Source organism: Anabrus simplex, chromosome 5 (assembly GCF_040414725.1).
Source record: "Anabrus simplex isolate iqAnaSimp1 chromosome 5, ASM4041472v1, whole genome shotgun sequence".
Classification (NCBI taxonomy): domain Eukaryota; kingdom Metazoa; phylum Arthropoda; class Insecta; order Orthoptera; family Tettigoniidae; genus Anabrus; species Anabrus simplex.
This window is the reverse complement of record NC_090269.1, coordinates 402674698-402692600: the sequence shown is the minus strand read 5'-3', so window position 1 is coordinate 402692600 and position 17903 is coordinate 402674698. Positions and strand designations below refer to the sequence as shown.

General features: G+C 39.3%; 1 protein-coding gene across 1 annotated transcript in view; it reads left to right on the top strand.

Moving 5' to 3' along the window:
- LOC136874573 (uncharacterized) overlaps positions 1-10393 on the top strand; it is a 198353-nt gene extending 187960 nt beyond the window's left edge. Inside the window, exon 25 of the mRNA XM_067148209.2 lies at positions 9544-10393. Coding sequence (XP_067004310.2) covers positions 9544-9587 — 44 coding nt within the window. The 3' untranslated portion in view covers positions 9588-10393. The remainder of the gene's footprint in view (positions 1-9543) is intronic.
- Positions 10394-17903: the final 7510 nt, after the last annotated feature.

Sequence of the window (17903 nt, the reverse complement as noted above, 5' to 3'; positions counted from 1 at the left end):
GTACTTAAACTTTTCAGTTTTAACACTTTACAAAGGAAATTTAATATGTCCTTCTATTCAATACATCAATAAAGCACAAATGTTTTTTTACAGAAAACAACTTCATAACTACTTAAAAGATACAACAAATCAAATACAAAGAGACCTGAAAACCATTATTAAGAACGTTTTCTTTTTGTTTAATAACCTTGAAAAATCCAGAATGATTATCATGAATCCAAAGCTTCCCACAGTAAAAGCGCTACCCAAGATCCATAAAGCCGACATGCTCATAAGACCCATTATCAATTAAGAAATAGTCCGACTTATGAAGTATCTCAGTTCATAAAAATTCCTTACATCAGACTATAATTTTCAATCCAATATGTCAGTGAAAAATTTCATAGAATTTTGCAATCAAATTAAGTACTTTAATTTATCCAAACACCACACACTTCATTCATTTGATATTACTAACATGTATGCTACTGTTCCCGTCATCAACACCTTACAATTGATTAAGAACAATCTTTCCAAATTCAGTAAATTAAGTATAGGCAAAATAGAAGAATTTATTCAGATTCTGAAATTTACTTTGAATAACAATTTCTTCACTTTCAGTAATGTCATTAACCAACAGATGGGTCTTCCCATGGGGTGGTCACCAGCTTCAGGGATCCTTTTGGATATTTACATTGATAATTTAGAACATTCTCACATCGTTGGTAAAATTAATGGCATTCAACATTGGACACGCTATGTAGATGACACATTTGTTATTTTAGACTCCCGTATTACTAACAGCAATACAGTACCTACTTGAACTTCTCAATTCCATTGATCCACATATAAAATTCACCATAGAGTCAGAAAACAATAATGCCCTTAATTACCTGGACTTAACCATTATGTGCAACTGCAACAACACTTTATCCTTCAATACATACAGCAAAAACCCACCCACACCATCAGTACCATCCAACAAATTTCTCTGCACCCAGACATACACAAGAAAGCAGCTTACAATAGCATGCTACTCAGAGCAATAACTGTTCCTTTATCTTGCAAGAATTATGAAAAAAGAAATTAATTATATTTACAATACTGCAGAATACAACGGTTTCAGTAGAACCTTTATCAATGGAATCATCAATAGATCTAAGAGCAGACCCAAAACTACAGAGAATTTTTCCACTTTCACATTCAATAGTAGTAGCATTTACCAAAATTCTAATATCTTTAAAAAACACAACATTAAAGTAGCATTTATAACCTCCCACACCAACTCCAGAGTAATTTTCTATATTCACACTGTCAACAATAACAATAATAATTGATACTTGAACTCCAGGGAGTTTTAAAATCAGAATGCCAAGCCTTTAATTCCAGCTATGTTGGTCAAACAGGCCGCAATTCTGTCATAAGATACACCAAACATCGCAACACTCTCAAAAATATAATCGTTTGTCAGCTATGATTGAGCATCATAAAGAATCCATTCATGAATACACAACAATAGATAAAGATCTTAAGATATTGCATTATGAGCGAAAAGGCACCTTGCTTAACGTTCTCGAGAGCATCCACATCAATATAGATCAGTTTAGGAACCCTCTCATAATTTAAATGAAATCAACGACAAAAGAACATTGTACTTGAAACATTCATTCCATGTATTTGTCAGCACTTCTATAATAAAAGCAAATCCCACCTCCAACTCTCCAACTCAACACCACTCCTCTCTCCTCCACTCTCCCCACCAGCTCTGCACCTCCCTCCCCTTCCCCTTCACTCCTCCCATCCTCGCAAAAACAGCTGAGCCAACAATAGACATGATCAGTGAGAACCTAGGACCGTTAAATTTGAGAAGATCAGGCCGTTCGAGAGGGCATCTATTTAATAAGTAAGTTTAAAGTTTTCTTCGCTCTTATTTTTTACTTATTGGCTCAAGTTTCTCATACAACCTCATTTTTCCCATTAAAGCTTTGAACTTCATTGGCAGTTTCCACTATGTGTCACATACATTTTATCTGGCACTTATTTTCTTCTCAATCATAGTGCCATAATCACTTATTGTTTTAATTCCGACATGTGTCATTTGCTTTCATTCTTTTCTTTGTTATGTTTTAACACATTCTTTTAGCATCAATTACTCAAAAACTTTAACCTTTTTTTTTCACTGAAGATGGCAAAACAAGTTGAAACATGTACGTATCTAAAAATTGTGTATGTTTTCAATAGGAGGACAAATTAAATTTCCTTTAAAGTATAAACCGTCAATACAGAATGATTCTATATCATGTAAAGGTCAGCATCACTTATGTAAAATGTGCCATCCTCCTGTCTATTGCAATCATGTACTCCATTTTCCTTTCATTAGCTTTCAGAACTTCCAGGCAGCGGCTTTGAAATGTATTTCAGCCAAGGGGCAGCTACAAGTGCACCTGTTCTCCAGGTTAGGAGCGGCAGCCTTTTAGATCTCATAGAGAGTTAATGTCGGCAAGGATATACAGTCATAGAATTTTGCCCCAGAATTTAAAATGATGATGATAAGTAATTCAAGCTGCCTGCTACTGACTGTTATTCAGGTTTAAGGTACAAAAGAGTAACGGATGTATTAAAACTGACTTCCCATTGTACCATCTCTTTCATAGTCCAGCTCCATGGCTCAGTGGTAGTTCTCTTCAGTTCAGAGAGCCTTGGGTTCAATTCCCGGCTGGGTTGGAGATTTTAACCTTAAATTATTATTATTATTATTATTATTATTATTATTATTATTGTTGTTGTTACGGACTTACCCATGGAAGGCAGAGGTGAAAGAAGGTGCGGGCTGGAATGGGTCTAACTACAAGGCCAAAAGATGAATTAAAATTTCAATAAAAGGTTATATTTTCACAACTAGAAAAACTTAACAAATTTTACGTAGAATTTAAACAAATAACAACAACTCAACCACTATCCACTAATCAGGTACAAAGTATAATTTTACAAATGAAAGCCTGAGTTTTGGGGTCTTTACAAGTTCTGGGCTTCGAGCCCCCAATTACACAACCCTTGAGCTACTAGCCCAACCTTACCAAGGTACAAGCATTAACTCCAAAACTCAAAACGGGCCTCCTAGAGGCACTTTTACCACATCAGAAAGAGCTGACCCACTCTCAATGTTTCAAGCCTACTAAATGCAATACCATACATCGCAATCACTTGCCATCCAGGCACAACTTACAAGAATTAAACACAGGTATCTCGTACCCTGCCTACAGGGCCTTAGCCAAAAAATAATAGGATAAATAAATGGCCCGACAACAAAATGAAAGGAGGCGAGACTTTGGACTCCTAAATACACATATTAAAACCTAAGAGGCACTAGGCCGATGACACAGGGGCTATTCCCAAACTAGGGAGGTGACTCGTATAAGAAAAAGTTTTAACACATTAAGAAGAGAAGAAAATCGGTTATGAAAACGTAGTCACCTCAAATCAAAAATGAAGGGGAGCTCGAGAGGGTAAAGCACTCTCTATCGCCAATTTACAGTTAAAGTAATAAGAAAATTTTACATAAGCCGGCACTAAGTTACATTTTTAGACAGGTAGATTACATTGAAAAGGTTTCGGACCTTCCCCGAGGGTTAAACTGCTGAGCTAGCAAGAAATAAAGATTTTAAACGGCCATTACCTTGTTGAAGAGCTGCTGCCTGAAGGAAGAGGCACTACCCGCCCCCTGCTACACGTCCATACATTAAGCTAGAGGTTGAAAAAGTGGCGAGGAGCCGTGAAAATCAGCAGTTTTTAAACACTCAGGGAAGATTCGAGACCTTTCATGAATAATTAAGACACACCCACTTCATTTTATTGGTCGCTTAAAGTTACACATCAAAATCGAAGAAGAAACCTATGATTGGTTGGAAATTAATTGCAGAAATTACTGATTGGCTAAGTTCAAAACTGGTGGAAAGAAAGATTAATATTGCCAACCCACAAATGAAAGAACAAAATTTAGTAAAGACAAAACTTCTGAATACAAAATTTCTTCAAGAAAGTTCATTCACTTCGCACCAGGGTGCATGATCCCAGTTTTACAGTAGAGAGAGAATGTCCACACTTCTTGATCAATAGAAAACAAAATATGTTGAAATCCACACAGTACTGACAACTTCGTAATCACAAAATTTCCGGTAGTGACATCTTCTGAGAATATAAATTGATATAGTTGTTAAAGTTCAGAGTTTCTCCAGTAGAGGAGTACTTTATGGCGGAAAATTCAAATATGCGGCATAGAGGTGTACCAGCCGGTACAATTATTATTATTGCTGTTGTTGTTATTATTGTTGTTGGTGTTGTTGTTTCTTGCCGTTAACTTGAAGGTCAAGAATCACTTCTTGCATGTGTGCATGCCCTACACTGTTTAGAATCTAGAATGCTGAGGATGGTAGTACACAAAGTCATAGACTTAGCAGATAGAAGAGGGAGTCTATATAGTTTCTGTAGTAGTGGATGTAATTGTAACCTGCTGCACTGATCTTGGTGTTGAACTATCTGAAAAAGAATTGCACGTACAAGGAATGTGCAGTACCAGTAGGGCTTTCATTAACTCCAGTCACTTTCATACCAATAGTGTGCCTTTGCCCAGTCTACTTTGAGTTACCATAAACTGCAAAGTAATGTAGCTGATGTTTTGCATGTGTGTCAGCTTTCTTTAATGGTATATCTGATGAGGTGACACATTGTTTTGGAAAATTTTGGGTGAAGCTTTATATTAAAAGGCGCGAATAACAAAAAACAAGAAAGACTTCATTTCAGCATAAATAATGATCTAATACTGCTATGAGAGGTTATTGTCTCAAACCCATATGATGAAATGAAATGGCGTATGGCTTTTAATGCCGGGGGTGTCCAAGGACATGTTCAGCTCGCCAAATGTAGGTTTTTCAATTTGACTTCCGTAGGCGACCTGCGCCGTGATGAGGATGAAATGATGATGAAGACGACACATACACCCAGCCCCTGTGCCAGAGAAATTAATCAAAGATGATTAAAATTCCTGACCCTCCCGGGAATCGAACCCGGGACCCCTGTGACCAAAGGCCAGCATGCTAACCATTTAGTCATGGAGCCGGACACCCTTATGATGATATGAGTTTATGGAAAGAAATTCATGAAGAAAAAAATGATGGCAACAGCCTAAAGTTTTTCTGTCTATGCCTGTTACGGAGCATCGTTCTTTTATAACTCTTGGTGGTTGAATAAATCATCAACTACCACTGTAGACAAATCAAAAGTAGACCTGATTTTAATTGAATCTTGGATTCACCATGCCACGTTGTTGGATATTTCTTTTTCTGTTAAGGATATGTATTATCATATCCTCCAATAAGTTATCTTCAATGCCTCCAAATGCTGCATTTTTAACAATTCCTCCATTTCCTCTTATGTTTTTACTGTACATAATGGATTGTAGAGTAAAAATTCAATCATGGTAAAATATGTTATTGTATTTACTGTGCCATGCCGAGTGGCTCAGACAGTAGAAATGCTGGCCTTCTGAGCCCAACTTTGCAGGTTCGATCCCAGCTCAGTCCAGTGGTATTTGAAGGAGCTCAAATATGACAGCCTTGTATCAGTAGAATTACCAGCACATAAAAGAACTCCTGCAGGGCAAAATTTTGGCACCTCAGCATTTCTGAAAACTGTGAAAGTAGTTAGTGAGACATAAAAACAATAACATTATTATTATGTATTTACTGTAGTTGATCACGTGACATTACCTGCATGTGTGTCTTATTCTAATCCTCCATAAGGGTGTAGTAACATCATATAGCTAGCCTCTTGATGACCTGTCTCCATGACTCTCTGTCCTGGGCATGTTGAATTGCTAGTTGGAGGTTCTCTCCAGTTAAGCTCTTGAGTTGATCCACCCATCTCAATGGAGCATGACCTGCATAGCATATCAATCTCTCTAATATCTGTCTTAAAGAAATGAATACTATATCTTAAGAACAAGCAAATCTTCAAGTGTTTAAATAATTATTACTCATGTTAACAAAATAACACTAGTTTTAATTATACAATTTCTGTATTTTCAGAAACTATTTCCTACATGTGAGCATCAAAAGTGAATGTACATCAAGGACACAGAACAAGAATTAAAAAACCAGACAAATTCCTCAAACCATGCTTTGTCAATCTTGGTATAGATTGATTTCGTTTTAAAAATGGTACCTAGAATGAATTTGGTTTGAACTTCTTATAGTCAAGAACGATGCAAGGTAACAACGCAACTTGACATGGTAGCCATGAATAGGCAGACAAATTAAGTGAGATTCATTTCTACTTAAATCAAGCTTGTTGAAAAATAGAACTAATGAGATGACAAGACTTGATGCTGAAGCAAAACAGAAGAAATCCCAGAAAATGTTATCAAGTGGAGAATTTCAAGGGGTAGAACTTACCCCAATATCCCAAGAGCTTCAATGAACAATCCATACTTAGCTCAGACTGATCAATGCCATATCTTCATGTTTTTTCATAATTTGTATCATAATTCTAGAAAAGGCATGAGTACTTTGTTTGTACAGTGAAATCTTGATACAAACTATATCGGTCAGACTACAGAAAATATTGTTTTAGAGGGAGTTATCGTTATATTGAGGACTTAGCTGTAATTCATTCTCATTTCAACAGGTGTATAGGTAACCATCCCATAGTTGAACTGCGTTAATTATCTTACAATTCATCATTTTAAGGTCAAAGAATTTCCACAAGGAAATTTTGATTAAATATATATTCAGCTATTCAGTACTGTACAACTATTTAGTTATAATAAAAAGTAAATTTTATCCTAAATTAGGATGTTTCAGTCCTTGTATGGACCATTTTCAGCTAAACTCAAAAGTAGAAGTTAAAATTAAAAGACTACAAAGATGTTAAAGCAAAAATAAAACACACAAATACATTAAAAAATTCATCTTATAAAATGTAAAACTTCTTTAAAAATTTGCAGTAGCTCCTGCCAGAAATAACAATGATTTATTCATATTTCTGTTCTTGAAATGAGAGCAACATGTTTTTCTGACTCTTCTATGGTTCATATTATTGTAGTACTGGGAGGAAACAATTAAATCAGTCATCAATCACAACTGATCTGCATTTAGGGCAGTCACCCAGGTGGCAGATTCCCTATCTGTTGTTTACCTAGTCTTTTCTTAAATAATTGCAAATAATACTGTACATCTCCCAGGGTAAATTATTCTAATCCCTAACTCCTCTTCCTATTAACAAATATTTTTTCCAATCTGTCCTCTTGAATTCCAACTTTGTCTTCATATTGTGATCTTTTCTACTTTAAAAACACCAATCAACCATTTCATCTACTAATGTAATTCCATGCCATCTCTCCACTGACAGATCGGAACATACTGCTTATGATACAGATGTTGATTCCCATAGGGAACCTGTATATTTGTCCCGAATGAGTAAATTTATAATACCAATATAGTTGGTCCGTTATTGGACATTATAAATTTTTCAGCTAACTCATTGCTGGTTGCCAGCACTTTGCCCCAGTGTTCTAAATTGGGCTCATCAGTTGGTAAATAGCACACCTACCAAGACGCATGGCTAGTGCACGCGGTGGAGGCCGCTGCGTTGGCTACTTGGAGCCACTGGCAGTGCCATTGCACTATGAGAGACTTTGTCTCATTTTCAAAAATTGATGCCTGATTATCTATATCATCTGATGGCGAGGCAGGCATCAATTTTTGAAAATGAGACAAAATTCTCTCACAATGCATTGGAACTGCCGGTGGCTCCAAGTAGCCTACGCAATGGCCTCCGCCGTATGCACTAGCCATGTGTCTTGGTAGGTGTGCTATTTACCAACTGATGAGCCCAATTTAGCACACTGGGATGAAATGCTAGCAACCAGGAATGAATTAGCTGGAAAATTTATAATGTCCAATAACGGGCCAACTATATTGGTGTTACATACTGTTTAGTCGAGCAGCTCGTCTCCTTTCTCCCAAGTCTTCCCAGCCCAAACTTTGCAACATTATTGTAATGCTACTCTTTTGTTGGAAATCACCCAGAACAAATTGCGCTGCTTTTCTTTGGATTTTTTCCAGTTCTTGAATCAAGTAATCCTGGTGGGGGTCCCATACAATGGAACCATACTCTAGTTGGAGTCTTGCCAGAGACTTATATGCCCTCTCCTTTACATCCTTACTACAACCTCTAAATACCCTCATAATCATGTGCAGAGATCTATACCCTTTATTTACAATTCCATTTATGTGATTACCCCAGTGAAGATCTTTCCTTACATTAACACCTAGGTACGTAGAATAATCCCCATAAGGAATTTTCACCCTATCAATGCAGTAATTAAAACTGAGAGGACTTTTCCACATTTGAAGGTTCTGAAAAAGCAATTGTGATAGAGAGGTTCATCATTATCAATAGTATCATTAAACAGAGGTGAATTTTACATTGAAATAATGGAATTAAATATTTTATTATAATTATGAAGGTGATTATCATTGTATCAGTAATTGTTGTATGGAGATTTCACTGGATATATCTGGGAGAGAATTCACTGAAATTACAATTGATTACTGAAAGTACACTAGACTAAAAAGTACCAGTGGCATATTCTTTGTAGGCTAAGTACCTGGGGATGGTTTTCTGGATTTTCTGTAAGTACCATAAGTCTTTACCATAATGGAAAGAAGCAAGCACATTCAAATCAGGTTATATATAGAAAGACAGAAATATCAAAAGTAGCATGTAATAGAATAAATATTTATTCTGTTGTGTGTTCCTGACTAATGGGGACTGTGTTGTCTGTAAAATCGAGTCTGTTAAATTGTGAACTTTAGGCATTGTATTGAAAATAGAAGGCTTTCAGTGGTATCAATGTGCTTTAATGGATCAATTATATATATGTACCACTTTACAGCGAATTTGGCTTAAAACTGAACAAGCTAGACTGAAAGAAAAAGTAGTGCTGAGAGAAGTAAATTAAAAGAGAATTCCCATCAGTGAAATAGAAGGTGAAAATGTCTGGACACTTAATGAGACATAAATGTTTCATCTGCAATATAATGGAAGGGAAAGTTCTTGGAAAACAGGGAAGAGAGCAACTGAGACTTTCAAACATCAGAAACCTCATGACATGAGTATAAATGAACTGCAGCTCCTATGAAAAGATTCAGATGCTGGAAATGGACAGAGAAAGCTGGTGCTTCATATTATGAGTCTTCCCCCACACATTCACAATGTATCTTGTCAACATCTCGCTAAGGTCCCTGCCCACACCTGACCTCAACCTATTCGAGGATTTCCACATTGTCCATTTTTCTTTGTGGCCAGCGAGTAAGGATTCAGCTACTGCCATCTCCCCAGATATTGTTTTCTGTAGTTGTATTCTTGCCTTTTCGACTGATCTGATTAGTTCCTAAGATGTTTATAAAGAACTGTTCCTTGACTTGAGACTCTGACTTGGGGGTACATGGCCATGTGATGGATAAATACTTTCTTGTTCAACTCTTGTCCTCTACTTCTTTGCAGCCACTTCTCTTCAAATATGTGGTGGTGCAATCCCTGCAAGCTGATGGAGCTTGTCATCCAGAGTACACTTTAAACAGCCTGTCACCAATCGACAAGATTCGCTGAGGGCACATCCACCTGTTTGGCACGAGATGATGAGTACCGAAATGGACATGCACACTCTGTGATGGAGTAACATGGGCCATTGCTGATTTGCAGACAGTTTGTGCTTTACTACCCCACTTCAGTAGCTAGTTTGTGGATTACAGGGTACTTGCAAGCAAACTTACAGTTCTTCCCTAGGAGGTGTACCTGAAATTATTATAATAATAATATACTTACTCATCGCCATAAAACCCATTTATGTCAGTCCAATGTAAAACAAATTGTAAAAATAACATACTTCATTTAAAACTTAGCAATCACCACTCACTCACTCTTAGGTGTGACTCTGTGGAGTATCCAGCAGTTCCAACAAATATATGCCACTGACACTTAAAACAGGTGAATTTTCTCTTCTTCTTAGACCATTAGTCAAGTTTATATTTGTGTTGGTAGAAATTATTGTTAAATCTTTTCCTCTGCAAATGACATAAAGCATGGAGATAATGCTTGGTAAGTTATTTGCTCAGATAAACCTACTCATTATTGCTCCTGATATTCACTGGTTAATTTAATAATGTTAAAAATGTCTATAATTAAATGTTTACATAAAATTTGACATACATAGAATCAAAACTAACATATTTATACAGAAGATCTTGGCAATGAACACTCTTGTCTGTAAATAGTTATTTAATTTAGTTTATAATGTTCATGACATGTGATCTGTAAGTGTTAAGATATTTATTAAATAAAAGTTTCAAATCAATTTTATGCCTCTTATTGAAAACCTTAATCATGTTCCTTTTACAGAAGTAGACAAGCTTTTGTTGTACATCAAAGCTTTGAATAGGCAATCAAATAAAATGTCAATATGCATTTAAATGTTGTTTTTTTTTCTTTTGTTGAAGATTTCTCTACAATATAATTGAATAGATTCTGTGTTTTGGTCAAAATAGAATGAGATTTCCATTCCAATTCTGAGAGAAGACATGTGCAATATTGAAAAGAATATCAATCAATCAATCAATCAATCAATCAATCAGTCACCACCGATATGCATTTAGGGCTGTCATCCAGGTGGCAGATTCCCCATCGGTTGTGTACCTAGTCTGTTCTTACATGTTTTCAAAGAACTTGGAAATTTATCAAACATTTCCATTGATAAATTATTCCAGTCTGTTATTCCTCATACTATAAATGAATATTTGCTCCAAGTTGTCCTTTTGAATTCCATCTTTCCTCATACCATGTCTGATCTTTCCTACTTTTAAAAGCTGCATTCAAGCTCATTCGTCTATTAATTCATTTCACTCCAGCTCTCCGCTAACAGCTCGGAACATATCACTTATTGCAAGAAATCGGCTTCATTTCCTGTATCAAATTTTATTGACATTAAATCAATAAAATTAAATTTCCACCTGTTTGATACTATACAGTGTGATTCAGCAGCCCCTTCCTAACCGTTTGCTGCGGCCCAACTGACGTGCACATGGTTATAACGGTGCTATTCCCCTGCAGGCTTACTTTATCGTACTATGTTCAGAGAGCACATTTTGCATACAATTCTGAACCCCAGCGAAATGTTATATCATCCGTTCACAAAACATGATGCCTTGAAATCATGTAGCAACATCCTTTTACCATGTAACTAGTTACTGTAATGTGTCGTGCCTCGTGATCGGGTGTAATGAAGAGGGGAATCAATGCATAAAACTAGGTAACAGTGCAGTAATTAATGTCTTAAACACCAAACTGGATCGCGTATGTAGTCTGCTCTTGTACTACCAGCATGTTTTCAGCAATGTAGCGTAGTGGATGTGGTTAAAGTTAAAAATTTCATTGTTCTGTATTGAAGAATATTACAGTTAAAATTGAAATAATTGATAGAGATTCAACCTATTCAATACAAAAGATTAAGAAATGTAGTGAATTACATTCCCATTTAATAATAATAGAAATGGTACCAGTTTCAACCCTAGTCAAGATCATCATCAGCCGATTAAAACATGAAAAACAATGCATATGAAAAGGAAATAAAAGATCAAGTACACTCCGGATCAGTAGAAGAGGCGATATAAAAATGAACGGGGGTAGACACTGTAAAACTCCCACCTCTACTCCCTCAAGGGCAGTGTCCTGGAGCGTGAGACATTGGGTCGGGGGACACAACTGGGGAGAATGGCCAGTACCTCGCCCAGGTGGCCTCACCTACTATGCTGAACAGGGGCCTTGACGGGGGATGGGAAGATTGGAAGGGATAGACAAGGAATAGGGGAGGAAGCGGCCATGGCCTTAAGTTAGTTAGCATCCCGGCATTTGCCTGGGGGAGAAGTGGAAAACCACTTCCAGGATGGCTGAGGTAGGAATCGAACCCACCTCTACTCAGTTGACCTTCCAAGGCTGAGTGGACCCGTTCCAGCTCTCGTACCACTTTTCAAATTTCGTGGCAGAGCTGGGAATCAAACCCAGGCCTCCGGGGGGTGGCAGCTAATCACACTAACCACTATACCACAGAGGCGGACTTTTTTGTAATGTACGTAATGAATTACAATTGTCACCACTAAATTTTAAGAGTTGTTTCAGAAACATTTCTAATGTAATACGGAGTTAAGGTGATTAAGCTGTTGCTTGTGGTTGCTCTGACTGCTTTGGTAAATAAAGGTTAAAAATTCCTACACATGGTTATGAGGATATTTGGGGGTTGTAGTAAGGAGGTGGTGGTGATGGTGATTATTGTTTTAAGAGGAGGTACAATTAGGCAGCCATCCTCTATATAACACTAATCAGAGGGGAAAAGATGAAGAGATCCGACACTTCGAAAAATGATAACGGCCAAAGGGAGACAATGGCCACGAAGGGCGTGAAAAATGAACGACCCCCTAGCCTTCGCAAACCTAATAGCTTCGGGGTCGGAAAAGAACAAGAGTTGACCGAGAGAGGTCGGATAGGATAAATGAAAGTGAGGAGCCTGGGACAAGTAAGTGAAAACAATGCCAGGACTCAGCTAAGGATCCTGTAGTCGCCAACCCACACTCAAACGTTCAGAGCCCCTGGGGCCCCTTTTAGTCGCCTCTTACGACAGGCAAAGGATACCGTGGGTGTTATTCTACCACCCCCACCCACAGAGGAGGGGGATCAAACGTAAGGCACCAAGCTCGATAGCTGCAGTCGCTTAAGTGTGGCAAGTATCCAGTAATCGGGAGATAGTAGGTTCGAACCCCACTGTCGGCAGCCCTGAAAATGGTTTTCCGTGGTTTCCCCATTTTCACACCAGGCAAATACTGGGGCTGTACCTTAATTAAGGCCACGGCCGCTTCCTTCCCACTCCTAGCCCTTCCCTGTCCCATCGTCACCATAAGACCTATCTGTGTCGGTGCGACGCAAAGCAACTAGCAAAAAAAAAAAAAAAGTAAGGCAATATTAGATCACGCGAGAAAATGCCTGGAAAAGGAAACATGTTACAATGGAACCTCGATATATCGAACCTCCGTTACTCGAATTTTCAATATCTCGAAGTAACTTCCCGGCCGTCTGCCCTGTTCTTCACGTGTATTTATTTCTCTATTACTCGAAATTCGATTACACAAATATCTCGATTTCTCGAAGCAAACGTTTCCTCCCTTGAAAGAAAAATATACTCTGTAATTCGAATTTTGTACAACACTGACTGTGCAATGCAGCATTTGTAGTTTGTGAGGAACAGTTAACAAGTAAACAAAGGGTTACAGTGATGTTGGGAGCTAATATGACGGGAACCGAAAAACAAACTTCTAGTGATCGAAAAATCGGCGAAGCCTCGTCATTTTACGGGTGTGAATTCATACCGTTCACGTCCGAAGGCAACCCCAGAAATCGTGGATGACAAGCTCCATTTACGAATCTTGGCTGCGTGGTTTCGAACCTACATACCTATAGAGTCAGTTGAATATAAATGACAGCGGTTCTCACAGCAATAAATGTTGTTGAAAAGTATGTGGAAGAAAAGAAGGTTAACAGTAAAAAACAGAAGAGACTAACGAACTTTTTCCAGATGTTAACGTAGGCATGTTTCTTGTCCACTACTGTATGTACTGTGTTGTATATTCTAAAAAGTTACTTTAATAAGTGTCATAATTAAAGAGACGCCGTAAAATACGAGTTTGTTAGTATATTTTAAATACTGTAAAAAATAATGTATTCGTTGTCTATATCTCGAAATATTGATAACTCGAAATCAAATTTAGCTCCCGAGGTGATTCAAGATATCGAGGTTCAACTGTATTAATGAGAGAATGGCATGTTTCGTTCCTACAAGAGCTACGTCAGATTCTATTAAAACACTCGGGGCTGGAAACCTATATCATGCATTCGTGCTTTCCACAATAACTCTCTCTCTCCAGACATCCATTAATAGGATGTTGTAGCCAACGTCATTGTCAACGACCGCTTACGGACATTGCACTAGGAGGAGGAGGAGGAGGAGAAGAAGAAGAAGAAGAAGAGGTTCAACATAATGGCTGGCTTGATCCTCAACAGCTCCGCCATCATGTCATAGATGACGGGACATTCAAGGAAACTGAGCAGTGAGGTAGTTTCCCGTTACCTTTCTCGCCGGGTCAGAAGATGCATTACGTATCAGTCTTCCACGTCCATTAAAATGCACACACCAACCGACCCTATAATAGAGCCCTGCGCGGATATACAAAATAATATCCGCATCCGCACTTCCTTCATCTGCACCCGCATCCGCGACACTCTTCAGCATTATTTTTGGTCGGCCCGGTGGCCTTCACCTATATCTGCTACTCAGCCGACCTCAATTAGCATATCGGTCGACGCCTCGTTGGCTGTCGACTTCCCCACGACCATGGCATTTTGCATCACACCTGGAGTGGATCCTGCCATCCCCGAAGATGACATCTTCGACGACCTTCGCGTTGCTGACCTGCCGGTCCATAATGTCTACAGAATGACTGATGGCCTTACCTCTACATCCTCTTCACAGATTTTGGTACATCTCAGCGACGAAGACGCCACTCGCCGTCTCTACACTTCGGGCGCGACAATCTCTGACACCATTACGCCGTGGTGCCAACCCCTCCGTACATTCAAGCCCAGCTTTCTGCCAATCCATCCCTTGTCCCAGTTGTCCATGATCCCCCATTCCCGACGACGTTTCTGACCTCAACACCCATCTACCCAACAACCACCACCATTACTACCACCACGTCATCCACTCTCACCCCTTCTTCCCTTCCTGTCACCACGGTTACCACTTGTCATCCTTCCTCTGTTATGTCGTCGTCTCTCCCAATGTCTACACCCCCTGCCATTCAGCAATTCCCTGCTAGCCCGCCGGCTTCGACTGTCAACGTTTCGCCATCGCCATCGCCATCTCCGCCAGTTCACATCGCCCATACGTCATCATCGACTCAGCTGCCTTCACCGTCCCCTCCTGCTGTGTGTAGCTGTGCTTAGTGGAATCACTTCTGACTTCTCCGACAGGGACGTTCTCCAAGAACTTCGCGCAGCGGGCGTTCCCGTCTGTCGTGCCAGTCAGATCCGGAACGCATACGGTCCAACTTTTATGGTGCGGCTCCACCTAACTACTCCCGATGCAGTTCAACAGCTTATCAACACCGGTGCCCGTGTCCACGGCCAGCTCCTCCTCCATTTTTTCCACCTCCACCAGTTGGTCTACCCCCTCCTCTAACCGGTTTCAGCCCTTCTCCCCTTCCTACATATGAACTTCTTCGTCTTCTCATCGCTTCTCTTAATCCTGCTTCCCTTCATCTCCTTGCCTTGCACGTCTACCCCGGTACTTACTTCTGAATTTCAAATCTCCCCTTGCATGTCCCCTCTTCCTTCACATCTCTATTGTCTCACATCCATCTTTATAATATTTGTAATCACATCATTTTATTTATCATACTCAAATAAAGCACCTTAGCATTACACCCCTCCTAGTCAAGAGGTCCCTTCATCTCTACCTACTCTACTTTTCACACCGCCATTCCCATGTCCTTCTTCTCCACACTTCTCCACAATTCCATCACTTCTCCTGAGAGAGGGCATTACCCTCTAGGTGGCTCGCCCCACCCCTTCCGGGTGGGGAATGAAAACTTTCTCGACGACGCATCCGCGAATGATTATCCGCATCTGCGAATTGTTATCCGCGGATATTGTAAATATTTAACTACCGTATATTACACCCAAGGTATTGAAACTGATAGATCTGTTAACAACACAATAGGCCTGACACCTGGCACCAGAACCCCTACAGTCACGGGTTTATGAGAGATTTTCTCTTGCGACAACTACAACGTAATTGACCTTTGTTCCTTCCATTAATTGTGAACAGGAGCCAGGTAGGCTCAGGTCAGATTTACGGCTTTATCAACTCAAGGCTCTTTATATATCATCATTCTCCCATACCACTGTCAAGGGTCGCCTAATCACAAGCAAAAATAAGATTATACCTGAGTGAAAATCAATAAACTTCATTATTTAGGAATTATAAGCAAAATTATCCACACTGCCATACAGTTTGTATCCACCAAGACACTAACTTCACATCCGAGCAGGGCTCTGCCTATAAGCAACATTTTCACACCATGGATAACAGGTACTGGCTGCATAAGGAGTGGTATTGGTATTACTAACAACGATCTTGTCTTGGTCACTTTATGTCGTCGAAGCCAAGGATAAGACTGAGACAGATCAATGAAAGTAACAAATTTGATCTAGTCCACACCAGAAGACATAGTGCACTGTAAGCGCTAGGCCTCGCCAGCAAAAGCGCAAATTTCTATGTCGTTTTCGTTGTGTAAATGTTACTGGTTAAGAACAGGTAAGTGTCATCTTTCGCAATAGGTATCTTTAGCAACGCATCATTAGGAAGCTGAATCAACCATGTCAGGGGTGTAACGCCTGCAGACATTATAGCTGGTCCCACTCAAAGAAACTGTACAATACCTATCAATATTGCCTACAGTGCACTATGTCTTCTGGCATGGACTAGAATAAATTTTTTACTTTCATTGACCTGTCTCAGTCTCATCCTTCGCTTTGACGACATGAAAGTGACCGCGATGCTAGTAATACCATTCATCAGTAGCGTAGCCAGGATTTCAGTTTGGGGGGGGGGGGAGGCATTTATTTTGATAGGTGACCAAAGTTCCAGAGTTTAGGTGATATAGAATACCTAAAAAGGAAATGAGTGTCCTTGGATCCAAGTAAGAGTGGTGGATTCGTGCGGATTCCGGAAGCTAATAGTAATCATCATCATATTCTTCTTCTTCTTCTTCTTCCGTTTTTCCTACATCTGTGGGGTCACGGGTGCGAACTGTGTCGCACATGTGAATTTGGCCCTGTTTTACGGCCGGATGCTCTTCCCGACGCCAACCCTATATGAAGCGATGTAATCACTGTTGTGTGTTTCTTTGGTGCTTGGTAGTGTAGTATGTTGTCTGAATATGAAGAGGAAAATGTTGGGACAAACCCAAGTCCCCAAGCCAGAATATAAATACGGTAATTTTATTATAATAATGGTCATGTGATAAGCTATAAAGAAGTGACATTTTATACGATTAACGCGGCAAAGAAACACACACATACACGTCGAATAAAGGTTTCTCGCCCTTCTCCATGGTTAGATGTTGAAACCAAGAGAATGATGGCCCACCGTGACTCGTTATTTCGACATTATAAACAAACCTTAGCTGACACAGACTTCGAATCTTACCGCATCTTACGAAATCGCACAAAGCAGTTAATCAGAAATAAAAAATGTGCATATTTCCGGAATGTAGCTAACAAATTTAATTCCAGTCGCGCATGGGACCAATTTAGAGCTCTGGGAATAGGAAAACATCAACAGAGCCAGACACCTCCTGACATTCTACTGACGAACTGAACGATTACTCTAGTAGAATAAATATTCAACCTACCCCAATTAACTGCACCGAATCACCGCCCTCCCAATCCACCATTCACATTTCACAGTGTCACAGAAAATCAGGTTAAAAAGGCTTTGTACTCGATTAAATCGAAGGTCACGCGTGTAGATGATAATCCTATTACTTTTATACATAAAATTATTGGTGCTGTCCTGCCTATACTGACGCACATACTGAACTACTGTTTACTAAACGGAATTTTCCCTACTGTCTGGAAAACAGACAATATTGAATATTATACTGGTACCTAAGAGTTTAGACCCACAATCTCTCTGACATTCGTCATGTGTTCATACTCCCTGCGCTTTCTAAAGCCTTTGAACGTTTAGTATATGAGCA